This window comes from Poromitra crassiceps (assembly GCF_964638095.1).
Source record: "Poromitra crassiceps genome assembly, chromosome: 12".
In the NCBI taxonomy this organism is placed as follows: Eukaryota; Metazoa; Chordata; class Actinopteri; order Beryciformes; family Melamphaidae; genus Poromitra; species Poromitra crassiceps.
The window spans coordinates 5062573-5085384 of NC_139632.1; the positions used below are offsets into that span (position 1 = coordinate 5062573).

Genomic DNA, 22812 nt, shown 5'->3' on the forward strand with positions numbered 1-22812 from the left:
GGTAATACGTTACAGGTATTCTGTTAACACCCAGCCCTGTGAATATAGCTGCAGTAAATGCAAAGTATAATTTTCCCATTATGTGTTACAGGCAATGTACACCAGATACGTTACGGCTGCGTTGCGGATCCGACAAACCTGCTGCATCGACTCTCGCCCATGTTAATTGATGGGCGATACATGTTAATTGATACATGTTAATTGATACATGCGGTACGGAAAAATGACGCACCCGTTCTATTTTTGTCAGATCCCGCATACGTCTGACAGATTACATGAGTGGGGGTCTGTTCACATCTGTTCCGGAGGCGGTGTACATTAGCCCTTACTCTTGGAGGTTAGCCAGAAATTCTTCTATTTCTCCACACATTCGGTTCATCCTTTTGTCTTTAATTTTCCTCAAAATGCTGATGCTGTTCTTCCTATGGTTGGATGGTTGTGGTATTTCTGCTACCTTCATGTGATAGATTATTGAGTTGTGGCGGTCTTGACAATGATAATTCAAGTATTTTGCATAGTAGTTGTAAAGTATCTGTAACTCGATAGGCTCCAGCTGGCTTCGGCTTCTTAGAAATTCCTTGTATATGTCGTCAGCTTGTGCCTGGTCGTGATGAGTTGACTTTGTATACAGACTTGCTAAGTCTAATTTTGTCCGTAGTGAAGTGTGAGGGTAGAGAGAGAGCACTTCTTTGTAAAGACCGATTGCTCTGTCCACCATACTTTGCCTGGGGTGACTGTTCTCATCTGAATAGACCTTCCATTTGTAGCAGGTTGCAAGACAGCGTTTCAGATAGCGTTGATTTGGATGTCTTTCTAAAGCCTCATCTGCCAAACCAATAGCCTCATCAATAGATAAATGCATTCTGAAAAGTTTTAGTAATGGTTTGATACCACTGTAGCTGCTGACAGGCTGTTTCAAAACCCTTGCAGCCAACTTGCGTGCTTCCTCCTCAATGTCTTGACCAGCCGTTGCAAGTCTCCTAAGATGAACAGCAGCGAGGTACAAATTTTCTGGATCGTGTTCCATGGCATCTCCTAATTTCCTCGTCATCTTGGCCTCTTCCTCGGGGGTGCGGTTGCCCACAGCACTCAGTGATGCCAAGACATGGCTAGTGCGCCACTCCACCCTGTCCGGTTCCACGCTGATGGCTCTCTGGAAGTAATCTATAGCCTCCAACTTTCTGTCTGCGCCGAACTTCGTCAGAGTCCACGCTTTTTCAGCATAGATGTCTGGATGGAGTTCATCATCCTGGAGTGGAGATGGGTATCTCAGTAGCAGGGCCTCTATCTTTGCCACATACGACTGGCTTTCCACTTGTTCTCCCCGGTGATGGTGCAGCCAAGCCAGGTTCCCATAGTTCACCAACAACCAGGGACCCTCGTCTGTAACGGTGTTTCTCATCTGCCGAAAGGTCTCTGTTGCCTTCCTCAAGCACTGCAGAGCATCGTCTGTAGTGGAATCCAGGGTGGCATCTTGAGAAGCCAGCTGGTAGTGTATGTATCCCTGAAAGTTGTAAATGTGCCCCAGCCACAGGTAACCCTCTTCAGTGCCAATATCCTCCAGCCATTCCGTGACCGGCAGAAGCTTTGATCTGCTGTGGTCCAGCTCCCATGTGAAATGGCATTGCAGTGCCTCCAGTTTGGCCCTCAGAGCAGCACTGATAGATGAAGATAAAACATTGGATGCATTGGTTAATATTGTAATGTGCTCTGTGGTGCATGTCTGCACCACAAAAATGGCTTCTCGCTTCAAGAAAGAATTGTGCGAAATACAGATTCAGCAACTTACCTCATCTTGGCTCTCTTGTCAACTGTATTGCTCACTACTTCTTGTTCTATATTTATGCTGTTGCTTTGGGTGTGGTGTCATAAGATCAGTCATGTTTAAATTATATGGTGCCATAAGATCAGTCATGTTTAACTTATATGGTGGTGTCATAAGATCAGTCATGTTTAACTTATATGGTGCGATAAAAGCTGTAATTTTTAACATCGTGCTTGGGACTCTTTGGTGGACTTTCTATTCTCGTGATTCGAAACAAGCTGATACAAATATTTATGCAGTGGTGCTCTGATCACTTTCTTGAGGTCAATGTTAAAAAAAACAAAAGAGATGGTCATTGATTTTTAGCAAGAATAAGATGACTGTTCCCCCCTCCAAGATTAATGGACAATTAGTCAAACAGGTCTCTACTTATAAATATCTTGGCATTGAAATTGACAACTGTTTAAAGTTCAATGAATGTGCACCGCAGTAAATCCAAGAAACTACAACAGAGGCTGTTATTTCTGCGGAAACTGAAACATTTTAGAGTAGACCGTCATATTATGCAGATCTTCTATAAAGCCGTCCTGCAGAGTGTTCTTTCCTTTGGCCTGATCTTCACCTTTGGCAACATGCGTGCCCAAGATCATGCCAAACTGCAGCGCATGATCAAGACAGCAAGCAGGATCATTGGGGTTGATCAGGTGTCTGCAGCACAGCTGTATGATGACCTTATTCTCACAAAGGCTGATCAGATCCTCAATGATCCTACCCACCCTCTCCACCTGAAGTTCTGCGTGAGCAGCAGGTCAAATGGCAGAATCCTACAGCAGAAAATCAGAACAACAAGATACAGCAAATCATTTGTGCCTACAATTAGAACACTAAATAGGAGATATGTAGGCTATACCTGTTACCTGGAGAATTTCTGATCCTAACTGTATTTTGTAATGTGCATGTATTTTGATAGTGACTACAGTGCATAGGCTAGTGTACTTCTACTTTTAATTACATTTTTATATGATGCGTTTTTATACTGTTGGCACTGCCTGATGTGTATATGTGTACAGTATGTATTGTAAATCAAGACGCGTACGACCACATGAATTTCCCCTTGCGGGATAATAAAGTTGATCTTGAACCTTGAAATAAAACGGAACAGGCATGACACACTGGACACGTGTGGGGGCAAAGATTACATTTGGATCATTTATACACAGGTCAGCTTGATTACGGTCATTCCAAATGATATAAATACATGATTGTGTGGTTTATGGTCATGGCTATTGGACACATCATCACAGGCCTTCCTAATGGAAAATTGACTGTGGTTCTTAAACCTTTTTCACACCAAGGACCCCTAAAGTTTAAACTGACACCAATTAGACCACTGACCCCCATTTGATAAGATTTTGTCACAGGGACCTCATCTAGACTTTTGCTTTTAGATGTTTTATTACAAAAAGTATATGAAACCCATGACCAAAATAGTCATATATTGCCATTGTGTTACTTATGGATGGAATTACTATAGGCTATAGTGAAAATAAAGCATTTCCCTTATTGCTGGGAACCCCCTTCAAGGACCTCTGGGGGTCCCCAGAGCCTACTTTGAGAACTGCTGGATTAGGGCATGATGTCCCCATGGCCGCTTGCTAGCTTGACTGTGTAAAAGTTGCTATTAACAATTTGATAAGTTTCTGTAAAATCCAGTTGGTCTTCGTCTTTTCAGTCTCATGGCACAGCAAGTGGTTGTGTTTTCTCAGTGTTATGGAAAAATGTCTCAGAGAGAAATGGTCTTTCTTGAAATAAAGGACTCAACAAAGTGCAAAGTGGTTTTTCTGTTTCTTTAGTTATCAAGGAAAGGCCGTACGGGCTGCCATTTCTTTTTTACTCCTACGGGCCTTAGGTGAGAGTGGGATGTCATAGAGGAGGTCTACCCGAGCGCATGCATAATATATGGTTTGTGCTGACATCTTGGACACTGGGGTGCCCACTGTCCAACGGCTGTCCAGAAATGTCACCATAGGGCGTTTGGGTGGGTTTGACGGGCCGCCAATTTTTTTTTAATTCCTACTGGCCTTAGCAGAGAGTGGGATGTCATAGAGGGGGTCTACCCGAGCATGTGCATATGTTTGGCAAGCTTCCACTTTGAACACAAACCTGTCCAGTGTCCAATTTGTAAAGGATATGCACTCCAGTGAACAGCTTTTATCTAATACTGAGGAGAACGTTCTCAATGTTATTGAAACCGTTATTGTCATACAGAAACATCATTTGTATTGTATAGCTTCATTTAAATGCTTAGTTTATTAGTTTAATGTGGAAAATACTAATTTTTCAATTGCCAGCTGTCTGCTCTATAATTGTGCAGAATCGTTGATTGACGCTGCAAAGAGGTTTCTGGATGTGGTTGATGTATCTGGAGCAGAGATAGATAGAATACTGAGAGATGCATTTGTGCAAACTCAGGCATCTGCCTCTGAGTGATATGGACAGTAATTATGAATCGGAGCACTTTGGGTGGTCTTACTTTTTTGTTTTGTTTATTTTAGTTCAATTCAGATCAGTTCAGGTTGAGTTCAGTAGATGGCGGTAATGCAACATTCTGGATGCCAACCGCCGTAAAACCAAACGAAGAAGAAGAGATGTCGCAAATTGCCAACCGCCATAAAACACTAGAAGAAGAAGAAGAAGAGATGTCGCAACTCCTCTAACCTCGCGTCACCAGGCTCTTCTCGGCGTACAACTCTTCTATTATAGCTCCAGGTAACGTTACGAACAGAGTTTCAAGCGACAATGCAAGGCGTATTGACGTTTCTTTGAGTCGACATATCAGCAACAAGATATATGACCTACTATGAGGAGCCATGTGTGTTACGCTCCGGGGCGGCAAGCTAAAAATAGCTAATTAGCGTTATCTCGCTGGTGTAAAAAAAACAACAACAACTAGCTAGCGCTTAGCTGAGGCTAACCACAGGCTAACCACTGGCGCCTGTTAACATCCTCTGCTGAGCTTTATTTTTGTTTTGAAGAGGAAAATGTGACAGGCTCGCCAGCCATATACTCGGTGTTGTGGGGCAGTGCATGTCCCGGTGGCCGCAGGAGGAGGGGAAGGACAGGCGGAGGCGTTGTGCTCTCTGGCGACAGACTCACTGTGCGAGCCAGGGAGGATCAGTGTCAGGAGGATGGACGCCTGGACACCCAACCCCCGAGCCAAGCCTTTCATTCCTCGCCAACAGCGAAGCTTGTATCTCACCTGGAAATACAAACTCACCAACACGAGAACGCTTCGCCGCTTCTGTCAGGTAGGTCAGGAAAAAAGTATCTGAAGGAGCTCAGCCCAGGGTGCTGCAGAGTTGCAAAAGTTATAGCAATTGTTCCGTCTGCACTACAGGCTGGTGCTGTCCTGTTCCTGCTGATCACCGTGATAGTCAACATCAAACTCATCCTGGACACAAGAAGAGCAGCCAATGAGGAAGAGGCAGCACAAGAGTATGGTGAGACTGAGAATGATTGTCCAGTCATCACTTGTTCGCTATTCACTTACTCACATCACATTGCTGTCTGTCAGTGCTGTGGAGAGGAAGAACTGAAAAGGGTAGAAATAAATGTATTGTATTAGTAGAGGAGTACCTGTACTGTACCTTGTATAAGGGAGATATTTAGTAATGCAAGCGGGCTTATGCATGACTGCTATGCTGTATCATAAGTACCCTGCTGACGCTCTGATTACCTGTATTAAGTCCAGTCCTGTTAGCCTCTCTTACCAGTCATTCCTCCCAATTCATTCAACCAGTTAGTTACCGAACTACTCCTCATCGGCTCCAAATCCACCCTCAGCAAACTCAACAACCCCACACGCAACCTTGATGGCACCACTCGCCATCCTCCCAGGCACGCAACCTTGCACATCCTCCAGCACTGCACTGGATCCTGCTCGCTTGTGATGAGAACCATACATGCAGCTTTGGGAATAATGCCCCGCCAAATGCCACTTATATGTGTCTGTTTTGGTATGTTGGCCTTTTGTAGAAGGATCAGACAACAGTCATGTCCAACAGAAGCTATTTTCCAGCTCCAGCCTCCTCTCATTCTTATGTATTTGTGGTGTTTAATCTAAGTCTAATGTTCTTTTAGAGGATGCAGTACCCAACATGGAGACACCACGGCGGCCGTCTGGTGGACGGAAGGCCCTAGACATCGAGGTGTACTCCAGCCGCTCCAAGGTGTACGTTGCAGTGGACGGCACCACTGTGAGTTCAACTGATTGATGGATGGATTATTCATCCATTGATACCTGATGCAGCATTTGCGTGTATATCCCTCATCAGTGTGTATCCCTTTAAGACCGACGCGGTTCGCGGTCTTAAAGGGATACACACACAAATGCTGCATCAGGTATCAATGGGTTAATCTTAGCAGACAACAAGGGACACATTCTTGAATATAGCACCGGAAACCATCATACAACCAATTCCCATGTGGCCAACTGGCCATTGCACAATACAAAGCATAGACAATGTGATGCTTTACTCTGATCGTTCACTATTGACTGCTTCCATGGCTGAAATTAAATAAATGATTATTGGTCAAGCATACAGTCATTTTCTGGATTGTGCTCTCTTGTGCCCTCTAGGTGTTGGAGGATGATATGCGTGAGCAAGGCAGAGGCATTCATGTGATAGTTCTCAACCAGGCTACTGTAAGCATCTACAGTTTTGTTGTGATTTCTCAATTTCTCTGTCTTTCTTTCAACTTCCTACCTACCTTCTATTGATGATTAGTGCTTATCTGGGTCTTCCATTTCCTAAATCTTTTGGTTGCACTGAGTGACCGTATTCCTGATTGTTATGCAATTGGCAACATTACATTTAATATTGAGTCAAAAACCTTTTTGGTTCCTAATGGAAATAATGTTAAAAACAGAACATAATCTGCTTTCAGAATATTGGCTTGAATGGGGAAAGTTCAGAGAAACCGGCCACTGTTGGAAACACAGTATCTAATGTTAACAACAGCTGCGGCGTGTGTGTATGTTTAAGAGAGAGAGAGAGAGAGAGAGAGAGAGAGAGAGAGAGAGAGAGAGAGAGAGAGAGAGAGAGAGAGAGAGAGAGAGAGAGAGAGAGAGAGAGAGAGAGAGAGAGAGAGAGAGAGAGAGAGAGAGAGAGAGAGAGAGAGAGAGAGAGAGAGAGAGAGAGACTAAACATTGTATAAGGTCTGTACTAAATTGATGACCATGGAAATTAATGTCACAGGGCCACGTGATGGCAAAGAGGATCTTTGACACCTACTCTCCCCATGAGGATGAAGCCATGATTCTTTTCCTCAACATGGTGACCCGGGGTCGAGTCCTCATCTTTACTATTAAGGTCAGTCACTATCACTCTCTCACTGAATGAAGGAATGCAACATTCAGTGAGGCAGTAGTTTCTCTGGCTTTAGGTAGGTTTAGGTGACAAATTAGCCAGAAGAGTGGGTTTTTAATGTCCTGACGATATTTCTCAAGAAAACTTGTTGTGTAAAGTTAAGGCTATTGTAATCTATCCAAGTGTCCTCTATAAGGAGAATGCTGCTGTTAGACTTAAGCTGCGTTCACACCGACCTATTAAAGTTTTTCGCTGGCATCGAGTTTACATACAAAGTCAATGCAAACGAGCGATTGAGCGTATATTCGCCCGGGAGAAAAATCGCTGGGCGTCCGAGCGACAGAGACAGAGCGATAGGGAGAAAATACGCTCGTCGCCCCAGATGAAATATCCCAACTCGAGCGAAAATACGCTGGCATCAGTCGCTCGCTGTTCAACGCTGATTGGCTGCCGTGTGAGAGCGAGTCAAGGATCACACTGGCTTGGAACAAACCGCTGGTTTATTGTGTGGCAACAAACCGCATTGACAGGCTGACAGCTGACATGAAGTGAAGTCTGTACTACCGGTATGTAGCTCGCGTTAGGAGCACGCTGATAGGCTTAGCTTGTAAACATCTACGGTGGCTCGTAGTGGACAAACATCATGACATTGCGTAACGTTATAGCCCCCACATGTCCGTCAATTCGTGTGCCTGTTGATGAGCGATTTAAACAGAGCGACAGACCGATTCCAAAGGGTTGAATCAAGCGACAGAGCGAAAAATAAATATCTCGGTGTGAACACAGCTTTAGTAGAACTAGAATTCATTCATAATTTTGCAATTTAGAGAGAAAAAAACAAACAATATATTTGACGTTTTCCTTTTTGTGTTTGGTTGGACATTTTGTGAATTCTTTGATTAACTGTTCTTAATCTGTACGTTGGGTGCGCGACCTTTAGGATGAGGGCACGTTCCACCTGAAGGAGGCTGCTAAGAACCTGCTGAAAGGCCTGGGCAGTCAGGCGTCACTCAACCTCAGCTGGAGGGACATGTGGACTCTGGTCGTGAAGAAAGGAGGTAGAGGAACTGTCGTTGCTTTTCCGGTTGATGTCTCCCTCTCCTGTGGCATTGTGCTCAGTGTCAGCCATACACTGAAAGATTTTTACTTCTCTAACTCATTCGCTCACTCACTCACACACTATACTACATCTGAACTCACATGCTTAGATTTTTCCTCAATCGTACCTTGTCTGCTGCTTTTGTGCATTTGCGCTTGCGTCTCCAGGTCAGGTGTATGGAGAGAAGCACTCAAAGTCTCCGGCCCTGTCCACCTGGGCAGACCCAGTGCTGCTGAAGACCGATGTGCAACTCACCGCCTCGGAAGGTACGGTGCAATCAAAGTACAGAATCATGTTTGGGAAAGTGTGGATTAGAGAGAGATTCCCAAAACAAAAACGCACACACACGACAAACCTTGCTGACTCGTTAATGTCTTTAATCGGATCTACATCTGCTCAACTCCCTGTTGTTTGCATTGCGTTGTGATTGACTTGTCGACGGATAGAGATTGTGATTGATGAACTGTGATCTGAACCCATGCAGAGGCTGAGTGCCACTGGGCAGACACGGAGATGAACAGGCGGAGGAAGCTCTTCTGCAGTAAAGTGGAAGGTTACGGCAGCATCTGCAGCTGCAAGGACCCAGCTCCCATCGAGTTCAACCCCGACCCGGTAACACGTGTGAACATTTGTCTTCGTTGCTTTCTAAGAGGCCATTTACACCTGGCGCTAAACATGCGTTTTCTGCCATCAGATTGCAATCAGATTGTATTTTATCACTTCAGCCTGACTCCATTTACACCTGGCGTTAACACACGTTTTCTGCAATCCGATTGCAATCTGATGGCAGAAATGGTTGTCCTCTCAATCCGCATAAAGTTGCTGTATCCAGATTGAGAGGACACATTGCATTTACACTTGTGTTCAATGTGTACACACAATGCATCCCTGACCACCTCTGGCGGTGGTTTGGCCGATCAGATTGCAATCCTTCTTCAATGCGTTTTGGGGGTGTTTACACCTGGCTTTTCAAGTGATAAAACACAATCTGATTGCAATCTGACCACAGAAAACACATGTTAACGCCAGGTGTAAATGGCCTCAGTATTATCTTCAGATCTTGTTGTTTCATCAGGCAATATAGAGAAAACGTTTTATTTTCATCTTATTCATGTTCATTTTTTGGTCCCTCTTGAAAAAGAGATTCTTAGTCTCAATGAGGTTAACCCCCTGGATAAATAAAGGTTGAATAAAATTCAGATTTAAAGTAAAAAAAACTTGTAACGTGTATGTTACATGTAATTTGCTGAAACCTGCAGGCACTGCACTTCTTACTACCTGTGATAATAAACCATAAGCCATCAAAAGTAGTTGTTCTCTCAAAGACAATAGGATTCAAGCAAGATGGCCCAACTTCAACTCACTTCCTGTCATTTTGTCACGTGGGTTTTGCCCATGGTTTTCCACGGACACGCGCATTTAGGAGACTTTCGGCAGGTCTGAGGTCTGAGGCAGAGCCGTGTGTATAGAAGAGTCGCGACATCTCCATTCACTCCAATGGACCAGTTTTTTACTCTCGAGTTCCAGGGAGTAAGGTCCTGGATTAAGCAGCACTGTCGAGTTGCAGCAAAATGGACAGTTTGCATTCAAAAGTAGCGCTAGACCCCTTCCTGGCTGTTCATTGGCTGATGAGTCACGCATTTTGGTCCTCCGCTGACGCCACTCTCTCTCTAGATCAGTGGTTCTCACATTTTTTCACATGAAGGACCCCTAAACTGACAAAAATTAGACCACGGACCCCCATTTGATAGGATTTTGTCCCACGGTCCCCCATATGATAATAACATTGATGCTTTTACAGTAGATGTTTTAATACAGAAAGTATTAAACCCATGACCAAAATAATAATTGTGTTACTTGTGTATGGAATTATAGCTCAAATAAATTACCCCCATTTTGGCTGGGGACCCCCTGGAACCCCCTCAAGGACCCTTGGGGGTCCCCGGACCCCCATTTGAGAACCACTGCTCTAGAGGACACTAGTCTGAGTCAATGGTTGACCACGCCCATTTAGGAGACTTGCTGCTGCCATTTGTTAGAATTTGCGGAGCCTGCGGTGACCCATCTATAGTAATATAACATCTCTGGTTCTTCTTCCAGCTGCCCGCCAGTAATGTCTTCAGTGTCCCAGTGGCTGTCATCGCTGGAAACAGACCCAACTATCTCTATCGGTAAAGCCTGGAAGCTGATGATAATGGCAATCAAAATGATACTCCTAATGATCTTATCACCATTCTTTTTCATGTTGCTTTTAAGACTGTTTTGTAGAGCTGGGCAAAATCAAATATTACAATATTTTTGACCCAATCCCTTGATTGAATTATTGGTGCTTTCACAAAATATTTACACGATGAGATTTTTTGGGATAAATAATCATCTGTAATGTGGATATAATGACTGTGTGGGTAAAGGAAAACGATGGAACAGTCTGGTCAATTCAGAAAATTGCATCGCATTACTGTAATGCAGCCTTTAAAACCAGGAAAAGCCAAAACTCATGCCATATCATGATATTACAATGTCCAAAATCTGACTATAGTCTCATACCACGATATCGATATGATACATGTATCACTATATTTCCTAGCCCTACGTAACACCATAAACTATGTTTTCCTATCTTAGTGAATAGAGCCAGAGTGATAGGTTTGATGTATATCACAGAACAGTAAGAAACTCTGGATAAATGCACGTGTATTTAGCTGATGAACTACACTGCATTTCAACATCTCCATGTTGTACTCAAATGATGATAAATGAGGCCTACTGAGAGTAAATATTGTATCATTAGTAAATTACTTGCTGGTTGACTTGACATTTCAAATTGATTACACAGAGAATCGCCCCCCCAGCCTGATTCATAAATAGCTGGAGCAAAAAGCCTTATCAGGGCAGTTTTAGCACAAATGAAGAAAAACGGCATCTCCTTCAGATGGATTTCTACTAGTATATGAAGAAAAATCACAATTTACCTCACGGCTGTTGTTAAATGTGAACAAATGACAGAGTGGTACAAAATCACTAAAACGATTGCTCCATTGCTACCTACTATCTAAATTGCCATCGGCTCTTTTTTGGTTTTAGGATGCTGAGATCGCTGCTCTCAGCTCACGGTGTCAACCCACAGATGATCACTGTCTTTATCGATGGCTATTATGAGGTACTGTTCCCCCCTCTTTCTCCTCTTCCTTACAATGTTCATGTGCCTCGGTAAACTCCCGTCATGTCACCGTGTTGAATAGTGATGTGCGTGTGGGTGGTTACAGGAGCCTATGGATGTGGTGGAGCTGTTTGGTCTGAAGGGAGTTCAGCACACACCCATCAGCATCAAGAATGCCAGAGTGTCCCAGGTAATGAACAATTACTTCCACTTTTAAGGTTGAACCCTTAATTGCCATATCGGCCAATTATGCCGGGAATTTGTCTTGCTTGTGCTCCAGATAGAAACGGAAGACATCAAACCAACATATATATTACAGGAAGGGCATTCAATCATGGTTCAAACAGAAGTCAGCAAAGAAGGTCAGCTGCTGAATCCTGTAATCCAGGGGTTTTCAAAGTTTGAGACTGTGGGCCTCCCCACAGACAAAGCTTGGGAAAAGGAGCCCCCCTCACTCTCAATTTCTGGTCGCATATTGGATTGATCATGATTGTATTATTTGATCCCATAGACACTCGACAATTGAACCAGGATAACCTGATATTGCTGTTTGACATACTTCAGACTACACCAAATTAGGGATGCAGCGGTATACCGTTTGAAGGTATACCGCGGTTTGAAAATGTCACGGTATCAAAACCACTCAAATTTGCCGTCATACCTTCCCCACAGTATCAGCTGTTTCCCCAAAACAAAGTGCCCAGGTCGCTTGCAGAGTGCAGCTTACGCGGCCCCTCCCCCTGGCTGCATGCCTACCTACATGTAGACTAGAGCACAGTAGAGAGGAGCCGCAAGGTCCCCCCTGAACTTTCCCCCATCTAAAAAGACGACGTCGGCTGTATGGGAATATTTCGGCTATTGTAAAAACACAAATGGTCCGCGATACCGTGAAACCGTGGTATTTTTGTCCAAGGTTATCTTACCGTCAAAAACTCATACCGTTGCATCCCTACACCAAATACATAAAGAAGGTCTATCTGAAGGCATTCATTTGTTTCTGACTCTGGGAAAGTGGGAAACAACAGTAGAATTCCCCCAAACTACTGTATCTCTCAACCATCTCTTTAATCCAGTCACACACATTTAGGATATTCTATGTGATCTCCCTTTGATAACTAAATGTAATAACTGTCATATTTTTTCCACTTCCATTCACTGAGCCTCCCCTGAAACTGCTTGGAGCCCCGCCTGGGGAGGCTTGCCTTCCACTCCCACTTTGAAAACCTCTGTAATAATCAATAGAATGTCATATATCTGTCAGTAAGCTTGCTACAGTTCATTGTCCACTAGTGTCCAACAAAGCAAGTAAAGAAGCAGGAGTTGCATTTTATACAGACATGAGTTTAGAATGGCCACAAACAACAATATGAATTCAGATATCTAGATCTAGACAGTCTTTTAGAAAGGAGCAAAAACCATAGCTGGTATAATGGCAGGTATTGATTTCAATAGAGAGGCAAAGTGAACGAACGTCACTTCCTGCTTTTCTCCCTGTACCAGTCGCTGAAAAAATACGAATGGCGGTGAACGGAGAATAACGTTACTTTACTGATCCCGTTTGAATTGTGCCACGGAGTGCCAACGTTAATTTCGACCATTTAAAACGTAACTTTGCATGTCAAGAAAGTTGCAGTTTGTCGCCAAACTGTTGCACTATAAGTTATAAATCAGAAAGACTACATACACTGTCGCCTAAGTGACGTCACTTCCTCTACCGGCAAAGCTGAAGACCGGCGACATGCCACGAGCTTCCACGAGCTATGTCGTTTTTATACGAAAGTAACCCCTACGTTTCAGTTTGACGACAAACTGCGACTTTCTTTACACGCAAAGTTATGTTTTAAATTGACAAAATGAACGTTGGCACCCCGTAGCACAATTCAAACGGGATCAAAAAAGTAATGTTATTTTCCGTTCACCTCCATTCATATTTTTCGCAGCGCTGGTACAGGGAGAAAAGCAGGAAGTGACGTTTCACTTTGGCTCTCTATAGAAAATATAGATTGCAATGCTGATGGTACTATGAAACATCTTACTAGCTAACAGTGAATCATGGGTAAAAACAGGCCTTTGATATCATCGCTGGCTTTGCCATAACAAGATGACATTTGTTGTTTGAATGTGTCACTCAGTGACTCAGTCACATGCTGTGAATATGTGCATGATGACACTGAACTAGTATACAGGTGAATGTATTGAAAGTCGGCCTGTTCCACCCATTAACCCATTGATACCTGATGCGGCATTTGCGTGTATATCCCTCATTTGTGTGCGTATCCCTTTAAGACGCGGTTTGCTGTCTTAAAGGGATACACACACAAATGCTCCATCAGGCATCAATGGGTTAAAGTAACTCAGATCTCAGACAGTGTTCACTTTGATCAGTTTAGTTTTGCCAATGTCAAAAACAACAATCCCAACCATGTCTCTACTTGCTATCTTAGCACTACAAAGCCAGTCTGACTGCAACCTTCAACCTCCACCCAGTAAGTCTTTTGTTTGCTACCCAATCGATTTCTGATAACGGCATTTTTCAAGTACGTCCTTTTAACAATGATCGTTTAATATCATCTTGAGCAATGTTGCAAAGATGTATGTATCCAATGTGTCTACCTGCAGTTTGGGGAGTAATGTATTAGGCATTATGTATTTAAAATACAGTATTAAAAATACAAAATATGAGTAACTGTTTTCCCTTACAGTTACAGTTTAAATTGGTGGTGTTCTGAATACCCCTCCTGTCCTTAAAATAGATGACTGTACTTTAAGGGATTACTTTATTTTTTTTATTTTTTATTCTTCTTTTTCTTTACCTAAAATTCATATGAGGCACGCTGCATTTACCATAAACAAATTACATTTTAGGGTATGTTGTTGTATATTCAGTCATCTGTAGTGGAATATGTTTTACAAGTAACCCTCCCAACACTGTGTGCAGTGCACTGTATTCCACTGTCCTACTGGCTCCTTTTACCATACTGTACAGTCAGTAGTATGCGTGTGAATGTAATAATATGTCTGCTGCCAGACAGAGTCCAGACCAAAATACCTGATCAAGTTGAGCATGTATGGTTGAAATGTTGCAGCAGAGGACTAATCCAACATCTTATTTTTCATTGTCATCAGGAAGCCAACTTTGCCATTGTCCTAGAGGAAGACCTGGACATCTCCATTGACTTCTTTAGGTAGGCTGCTGCTCATGAGTGTATGCACTAGTACTACCGCTATGTGAGAGGCAAAGAAAAAACGTCACTTCCTGGTTCAGCACTGTACCAGAGATTTTCATCCACCATTTATTTTCCCATAGACATTTCGTAAAATGCTTCTAAAATAGTTTTACTTCGTCGAACCAAACGGTTCAGCTAACGCTATAATCGGGAGAGACCATAGAACATTTCACTCGGACCAAAACATAAAAAAACAACATCGAAAAAATATTTTCTTTAAACCCGCATTTTTCTTTTACGTTTTGGTCCCAGAGAAATGTTAAGCGATCTCTCCTGTTTCTAAATATATCTGTACCGTTTGGTTTGAACCAGTACAACTATTTTTATACGCATTTTACTAAATGTGTATGGGAAAATAAATGTCGGATGAAAATCTCTGGTACAGTGCTGAAGCAGGAAGTAGGCGGTCACTTTGCCTCTCTATCTGATCTGGTGGAGTATTTGCCCCAAGGAGGGAGGGGTACACATGTAAACACACTGACAAATGGCAGCTGCCCAGTACAACCACATTATTGTACTGAGTGGGAGCTCAGCAGCTTCACTGCAACAGTTGCTTTACACACATCCAAGCCCAGCGTCTCCAGCTGTAATCACTGCTGATTTAATCACCACTAGATGGCAGTAAATCCACAGTGATCAAACTGTTTTCAGTGGTCATATGAACTTCAGATTTCCTTTGTTGGACAGCCATGGCTTAGAAATGTGTGTGCCAGGCAGCTCCCCTTCTGGGCCGACCGTCCTTTTTGAAGCACCAACTTCAAATGGCTCAGAAGCATTCCCAGCTGTCATCTGACTCCGTTTTAATGCCAGTTTGTCTCGGTAAACATGCTCTCTGAAATGAGCTTTAGATAGCATTCAGCTAGGGAGCTGTAAAAACCAAAGCTTGCCCTCCTATTTCTTGTTGTTGATGGATAATATGCGTATACACCTAGCTTGTCTAGACTTTAGACAGCTGAATTCACCGTCGGTAAAATTATGTAATTGTTTTTCTTGTGTGGAGTGCGTGTTTATTCAGTGTGTGTATGAAGAGTTCAGATAATCAGTTATTTACAAAGATATTGATGGATGATGACCTGGGTGCGGTTACGCTAGTTATCCTGGTTTTCTGAACCAGAACCTCTGCCTGTTGAAAATGAAAGAAATAATGAGACTGAAGATGGTGTTTGTGGGCATGATGGTGTTAATAATTCTTGCTACATTTGTGGGCCAGACTGCTATTTATATGATATTGATATTATCATTGTTGTGACTGCTTCTGCCTGTAGCCATGTTTCTGTTTGTTATGTTGCTGTAGTTTTCTGAGCCAGACCATCCACCTGTTGAATGAGGACGACAGTCTGTACTGCATCTCGGCCTGGAATGACCAGGTCAGTGGTCTGTCTGTTGAGAAGGTTCCACTCAAGGTGCTCATTAGGGGTGTCCCCGTGTACACGGATAACCGGATATTAAATCATAACCGTTTTAGAAAAATCAATAACCGAGTACACGTCTGACCAGCGGACAATATGGCACAGTGCCATGATCGTGCTGTAGAAAGCTCCAGCTGTGCAATGTCCCGGTAAGAGAGCCATTCCCTCACCGGTGGTTATTACCTGACCATCTCCAGGTGTTTTATCTCGTCCACGCTTTGAAAACCCAGCTGAGATAATAACTAGAGCTGTCCCCGAATACCATTTTTGAACGCTTCAGTGACAAGTATTCGAATAGATTTGAAGCTTCGACGGGGGAGCGGGGCACGAAGTAACAATGAGAGGCCAGGAGAAAAATCAGACTTCAAGGATTTTCCTTTTTATTGAAAAGAAAATGGATAAAAAAAAATGCAATAAGCACATCAAATAAATGACAGCCATAGCCCATAAAAAGGAATTTGCTCATATACTGTACAGTGGGCCTTGGTGGCTGCATGGTCAAACTGTCGCAGTTTCAGTGCTGGTAAGTAACGTTAGATGAGAGCTGTGAGACACAATGTCCTTGTCTGACAGAATAAGTAATAATAATTAATGTTGATGCATGATGAATAATGTTGGATTACTATTTCAAAATACATTTCAGAAGAAAAACGAAGCATTCAAATACTGATTTGGAAATCGATTACCAATGGCATCGAAGCATTTGTGTCAGCCCTAATAATATTTGTTTTTTAAATGATCAGATTTTTCTCTATTACCGTATTATTAGTGGTAGTTTTTGAATATGAATAATGATTATTTAGTGCGTAATTGGAAGAAAGGTTTTGGACAACTGCTACTGTACCATGTTCCATTTATACCCTAGGCCACATAGATGGTGCCATAAGTTAGATTTTAATATTTACAGTCAATCTATCACAGTCAGGAGGTGCAGGTTTACAGGTACAGGTAGCAGGTGTGTGTATCATTGCCTGTAGCCGTTAACATTTTGTGCATCGAATTCCCTGAGCGTGCCTGATTGCTGGGAGCAACCCTCTAATAACAATAGTGGTGAGGTGACTATTACTTTACTGTTGACCTGAGGTGAAACTTCTGTCAGATGCCAGAAAGCGCTCACGCCTGCGTATATATTTCTCTGCGTCTTTATATCTGTGTTCTTCTTATCTGTGTTCGTTGTTTCACTTCACATTGTTACGATGTTCCTAAATGTCATCAGTACCACAAGCCTGACAACATGGAAATACGAAAGATGTTGAACTTTGATCTGTCGCACACCTCCTCTGTCCATTGAAACAAGTCGCTCTTTCTCCCCCTCTCTCTCTCTCTCTCTCTCTTTTCACCTTTCTCCTTTCCTGATGTTGCCTCACCCGTTCTCACGCACGGCACCCTCCTGAATGACATGGCCCCAATAGTTTTTTAATTAAACATACAATTAAACATTAGACATACATAATGGTAGCAGCTACAGTACGGTACAGTACAGCTACTACACTATTTGTGTATGTTAAGGAGTCTCGTGGCCTGCGGGAAGAAACTGTCCCTGAAGCGATTTGTGCGTGCTTTTGGGACCCTGTATCTCCTCCCTGAGGGTAACAGGGATAACTGCTACAGGTTCCTTCATTCCTGACATTGTTTGTGTGTTGAGCAGGGCTACGAGCACACGGCAGAGGACCCAGCCTTGCTCTACAGAGTGGAGAGTATGCCGGGCCTGGGCTGGGTGCTGAAGAAGAGCCTCTATAAGGACGAACTGGAGCCAAAGTGGCCAACACCCGAGAAGGTGCATGCTTTATGCATCTTTGATTGATTTGATTTGATTTGATTTGATTAATTCATGCTTGCAGTGGTGCCAAAAGGCCCACTGAAAAACTGCAGAATTTTACGGTCATGTAAAAACAATTGTAAACAAGACAATTACAGAAAATAAAGGTAGTAGGCAAGGCAATCAGTCAGTGTAGCAATCAATACAGTATGAGGGGCTCTATCCAGAGCAGCAAGAGGCAGGTATAGAAATAAGAATGTCTTAAAATGTTTATGAGATTGTGAATATGTATTTGTGTTGAAGTGTATGTGAATGTGTGTGTTTGAAGTGTGTGTGTGTTTGTGGGTCAAAATGTGGGTCTGTGTGTGTTAGAAACCACTCTGTGTCTGCTTGCAGCTGTGGGACTGGGACATGTGGATGCGAATGCCAGAGCAGAGGAAAGGGAGAGAGTGCGTCATCCCCGATGTGTCCCGCTCATACCACTTTGGCATCATTGGGCTCAACATGAACGGCTATTTTCATGTAAGAACTGGAAAAACAAACACAGTTTGCATCATCTAACTTGAAAAGATTTAAAACCATAATCTGCTACGATGTCTACTAGCGACTGCAGGATATCACAGTTCACCAGTCAGCCACAATTTCAGGTCCACGTAGCTACAGATGGCCTTCCTCAACCGTGTAATGCAGTGGTTCTCCACCCAACCCTGGGGAATTGAAATGGGGTCGCCTGAATTTCTTTCTTTCTTTCTTTCTTTCTTTCTTTCTTTCTTTCTTTCTTTGCTTTTTCTTTTGTTTTTTATACCACACACAATTTAAAACTACCAAAGTATTAGGGCCACATGTGAAACATTTATTTGAGGTCTGAGCTGAAATCAGGATTCTGAGAATAAGGTCAGCATTCTGAACAGGAAGTTCGGTAATCAACAGTGACATCATTGATGATGTCACCGTTGATTACCAATGTACCGAAATTTAAATGTCTGGGGTCCCTAGATTTTTGTGGGGTCACAAACCACAAAAGCTTGAGAAGCCCTGGTGTAATGCTTCATATTAAAAACGAGAAGTAATGGGCCAAGGCTCTGTTTGTTCCTTTTTAGGTATATAGGCTAATATAGTTTGATTGTGGATATATTGCAATGTTAATTCAGTATTGAATTGAATTCTGAGCTTGTATTGTACCCTAACTACCCTGATTTATTTTCTATCCGATCTTATAGGAGGTATATTTCAAGAAACACAAGTTCAACACAGTTCCCAATGTACAGCTGAAGAATGTTGACAGGTTTGTACACCCATATAAAACAACCCCCCCTACATTACAAGGCCTGGAACTACATACAGGAAGTCATGAAGCATTGCTGGCTAGCATCTGACAGCCGTTGTTGTTGTGCTTGGTCCTCACAGCTTGAAGAAGGACGCTTATGAAGTGGAGATCCAAAAGCTGCTGAAGTGAGTAAGCTTCAGAAAAGGCACTAAGTGTACATTTGTTTGACGCTACAGTAAAAAACAAACAAGTTAAATAGTGAGAATATTGTGTGGAATATTTCAACGTTGGTATACAAGGTGCTCTTGGTGAGGGGAAAATGGACAAAAAACTTGTTTGGGAGAAACTTGAACGTTAGTGAAAGAAGAAAAGAACATTTTTGCTGACGCCTTTCAGCCTAGTGGCCTTCGTCACTGCAGAGGGAAACAAACAAGTGTTACGTGCTTAATGTATGCATATACAGTATGTGTGTCGCTAATAGTGTGTTTTAATGTGTGTGTGTGTGTGTGTGTTTCCCAGGGAGGCAGAGGTGCTGGACCACAGTAAGAACCCGTGTGAGGACTCGTTCCTGCCAGACTCTGAGGGGAAGACCTATGTCATGTATATTAAGATGGAGTCGGAGACAGACACATCTACCTGGACTGAGCTCGCCAAGGTAGGCAGGTGGAGGGGACAGGTTTCAAAAGCTCCAACTTTAATTTGGCTGTTGAAATGTAAAAGTGTTATTTGGATTTTTGCTGTCAGTGGCTACTTTAATGAATTGAGTATGTTTTCCTCTGCTCCTCAGTGCCTCCATGTTTGGGACCTGGATGTGCGGGGGTACCACAGAGGCCTGTGGCGTCTCTTCACAAAAAGGAATCATGTCCTGGTGGTCGCCGTCCCAATCTCCCCGTATTCGTAAGTAACACTAATATGTATTCTTTATATCATTAGTGTTCGTCCAATCACGTTGTAATATCTCCTATCTTCCTTTGCATCACTGCTTGTCCCCTCTTTGTCATTCTACTTCTGAATTTCCTTCTAATCTCCTCTTTGTGTCTTTCCAACCCTATTCTTCCTGTCTCTTGTTCTCTCCCTCTCTTTGTGTGTCTTTGGCCAGTGTGAAGAAGCCAGCCAGCGTCACTCCCGTTCACCTGGAGCCTCCGCCCAAAGAAGAGGGTGCCCCAGTGGAGCAGATGTAAGCCTGCCAACTGACTGACTGACACACACCGAGCTAGAACTTCTACCAGCCCAGGCCTTAACACCGACAACCACTAATCGCCTGCTAGGGGGCACAGAACTACAAAAATGACCATCCTGAACCTACATACTGTACGAGTGGATACCTGGGAAATAGAGTCGGGTTTTTTTTGGTGGAAAGGGGGATGAACATTAGACTGCACCGCTAAATTCGTCCATGGCCCTGAGGAGCAATGGTTGTGACTGGTGAGCGTTGGCAATTCACTGTCACTGCACGTCTGACGGTCCACACTGTGCCCATACGGCTGTCCTCTCCTTTGGAAGTGCAGGAAGGAGGGAGGCGATTGGCTGAGATAAAGTGATGCGTGAACGGGGATTGGTTAACATTTACGGCACTTTGAAGGGTCTCCTTGACAACTGTCGGATGACGCGCGATCCGCCCTTTCAGTCAGCTGACGAGACGAAAAGGGCAAGAGAGGAAAGTTGACGCTCCAGTTCCAGGGTTTCAGCGCGGAGGGGACACGAAACACACTCATACACTACTACACACTCATACACTACTACACACAACACACTCATACACTACTACACACTACACACACACTACTACACACTAATACACACGACACACACTACTACACACTACACACTCATACACTACGACTGGACAGTGGCTCCCTAATGAACCCACCCAACCAGAAGATAGCTAGCCTTTGTGTTGTTTGTTTTTTAACTACTGAGTGCTTTTGTCCATCCTGTACATACATTTTAACTTATCTCTATTTATTTTACATTTATCAGTCGACAAGGAGATTTGGGTTTCTTTTTTAATCCACTTTTATCAAGATCAGTGCATTTTTTTTTAAGAGCCTACCGTTTACAGATAATGAAATGATAATGTATATACGTGCATATATATTTTTTGATGAAACAAAAAAAATGTCAACATATTTTTCAGCATTCGATATCAAGATTGAGTAGAAGAATTGATACAGCCCTGTGGGTTTGACTATTATAACTGCTTGGATCAGTTGCCTCGGGTCACTTTCATGAGGAAAACTGGAGACTTAACACTTGAACACTACGTAGCTCTCTACCAGAGCCATTGCTGGAGTGAGTTGGGCTAGATTGTGGTGCAGTTGGGCCCATGTTGCTACCTATTTACAACCAACACGTTTGGATGCTAATATGTAGCAACACCATCCATCCATATTACCCAGGTACAGTAACTGTTAACTGGCTTGCATCCCTAACAGGCTTTCTTAACCCATTGATACCTGATGCAGCATTTGTGTGTGTATCCCTTTAAGACTGTGAACCGCGTTAACACGGTTCGCGGTCTTAAAGGGATACACACACAAATGAGGGATATACACACAAATGCTGCATCAGGTATCAATGGGTTAATGCTTTAAGTGATCATGTCTTACCATTTAGCATTTTAACAGAAGAGACAAGACACACATTTAAAATGGCATTACATCATTTATATGACTTTTATCAACCTTTTTCGGGGAACTGAGGAATAGTAACAACATCAACAGGTCTCTGGCATAGCTCCTGTTATGGACAGAAATAGACACATAAGCTAGTTACAGCAGAGATCCAACAGAAACGTACCTCTATCAGTGCAAACCGGTGACGCTTTGGCAGTTGCTATTTTGGCACGAGAACACATTTGTTGTAAAGCTGGTTGCTCTTGTAGCAGCGAAGTCCATCTTTTAAGCAGTTGGAAATGTCATTTGTTCCAAAACGGAGAGCACAGCCAAAAAAATTAGTTTTGAAATGCATAAATCTCAGCACCTGGCAAAGTTATTGTTGAGTCATTGTTATTGATCAACAACCCTATCAACCCTGCACAGTTATATTATGGTCATATCATAATCTGTACTGTGGGACAGTCAAATCTGAAGTAATGCAACATTTAAAAGTCAACACGATGGGCTGACAAAAATCCAAATTCTAAAAACGTTGGGTTCATCCACCATCTAAAAACACAATGGACTGTGTGTATCTAGGCTGAAATAACAATAATACAGTCATGGAATAGGATTACTGTTGGAATCTGTTATTCCCCAACTCTAGCTCCTTAGCCTCTTACTGCCCATAAGACGGTCTGACTATTTGAAATATCATTATCTATGAGAGGAGACAGTGTCATCACAGCCAGTCATAACTCGGCTTCGGTTTACTCATGCTTGCACTGCACACGTCTGCCCACAAATGCGTTGTCCCTGGTTCTCCCTCCCAGTTTGTACCTGCTGCTTTCCAACCATTTCAGTGTCTCATGTCACATGATGTGACACTGTACCTACTGTACGGAACGACTGTTTTTCAATCATGTTTTAATGCAACGACTGTATATCTGTGTTTGCAGTGTGTGTTTCATTTTATTGTGTGTGACAGTGACTATCTGTGTAGGTGTGATGCATTATTACCCGGCGATGCAGACAACCACACATTTACTCACCGCAACTTCATTTCGACCAGAACCACTTATTTAGCAGTATTACGGCCGGTATTGTGACAGTCGTGTTCATGTGTGTCATGGAGAAAATGAGTTGATTTCAAATGAAGT

The 22812-nt window shown here is 43.0% G+C and overlaps 2 protein-coding genes across 3 annotated transcripts; one reads left to right on the forward strand and one right to left on the reverse strand.

Moving 5' to 3' along the window:
• Nucleotides 1–325: 325 nt before the first annotated feature.
• LOC310786998 (interferon-induced protein with tetratricopeptide repeats 1-like) lies at nt 326–1794 on the reverse strand (the record flags this gene model as incomplete). The annotated part of the gene is made up of 2 exons (XM_083648321.1): nt 326–1658; nt 1790–1794. The coding sequence occupies 2 exons, from the start codon at nt 1792–1794 to the stop codon at nt 326–328; spliced, it is 1338 nt and encodes a 445-aa protein (XP_083504447.1).
• A 2785-nt stretch (nt 1795–4579) lies between these two features.
• On the forward strand, nt 4580–21594 carry pomgnt1 (protein O-linked mannose N-acetylglucosaminyltransferase 1 (beta 1,2-)). Of its 2 annotated transcripts, none has more exons than XM_083648230.1 (21): nt 4580–5073; nt 5163–5265; nt 5906–6021; nt 6405–6470; nt 7024–7137; nt 8075–8192; nt 8401–8499; nt 8718–8845; nt 10334–10404; nt 11318–11393; nt 11500–11583; nt 13838–13879; nt 14520–14578; nt 15915–15987; nt 17678–17806; nt 18185–18310; nt 19009–19073; nt 19196–19240; nt 19575–19710; nt 19843–19952; nt 20155–21594. In XM_083648230.1, the coding sequence occupies exons 1-21, from the start codon at nt 4954–4956 to the stop codon at nt 20234–20236; spliced, it is 1962 nt and encodes a 653-aa protein (XP_083504356.1). In that variant the 5' UTR covers nt 4580–4953; the 3' UTR covers nt 20237–21594. The 2 variants fall into 2 exon arrangements, with proteins under 2 accessions (XP_083504356.1, XP_083504357.1); XM_083648231.1 differs by having other exon boundaries at nt 5915–6021.
• Nucleotides 21595–22812: the final 1218 nt, after the last annotated feature.

What these genes read in the sequence shown, in the direction of transcription:
- pomgnt1 (XM_083648230.1), top strand. Translation starts at nt 4,954, where the DNA reads ATGGACGCCTGGACACCCAACCCCCGAGCCAAGCCTTTCATTCCTCGC. An exon ending in TAGTTCTCAACCAGGCTACT is followed by an intron (nt 6,471 to 7,023) that starts GTAAGCATCTAC and finishes TTAATGTCACAG; the next exon opens with GGCCACGTGATGGCAAAGAG. An exon ending in AGTGGCCAACACCCGAGAAG is followed by an intron (nt 17,807 to 18,184) that starts GTGCATGCTTTA and finishes GTCTGCTTGCAG; the next exon opens with CTGTGGGACTGGGACATGTG.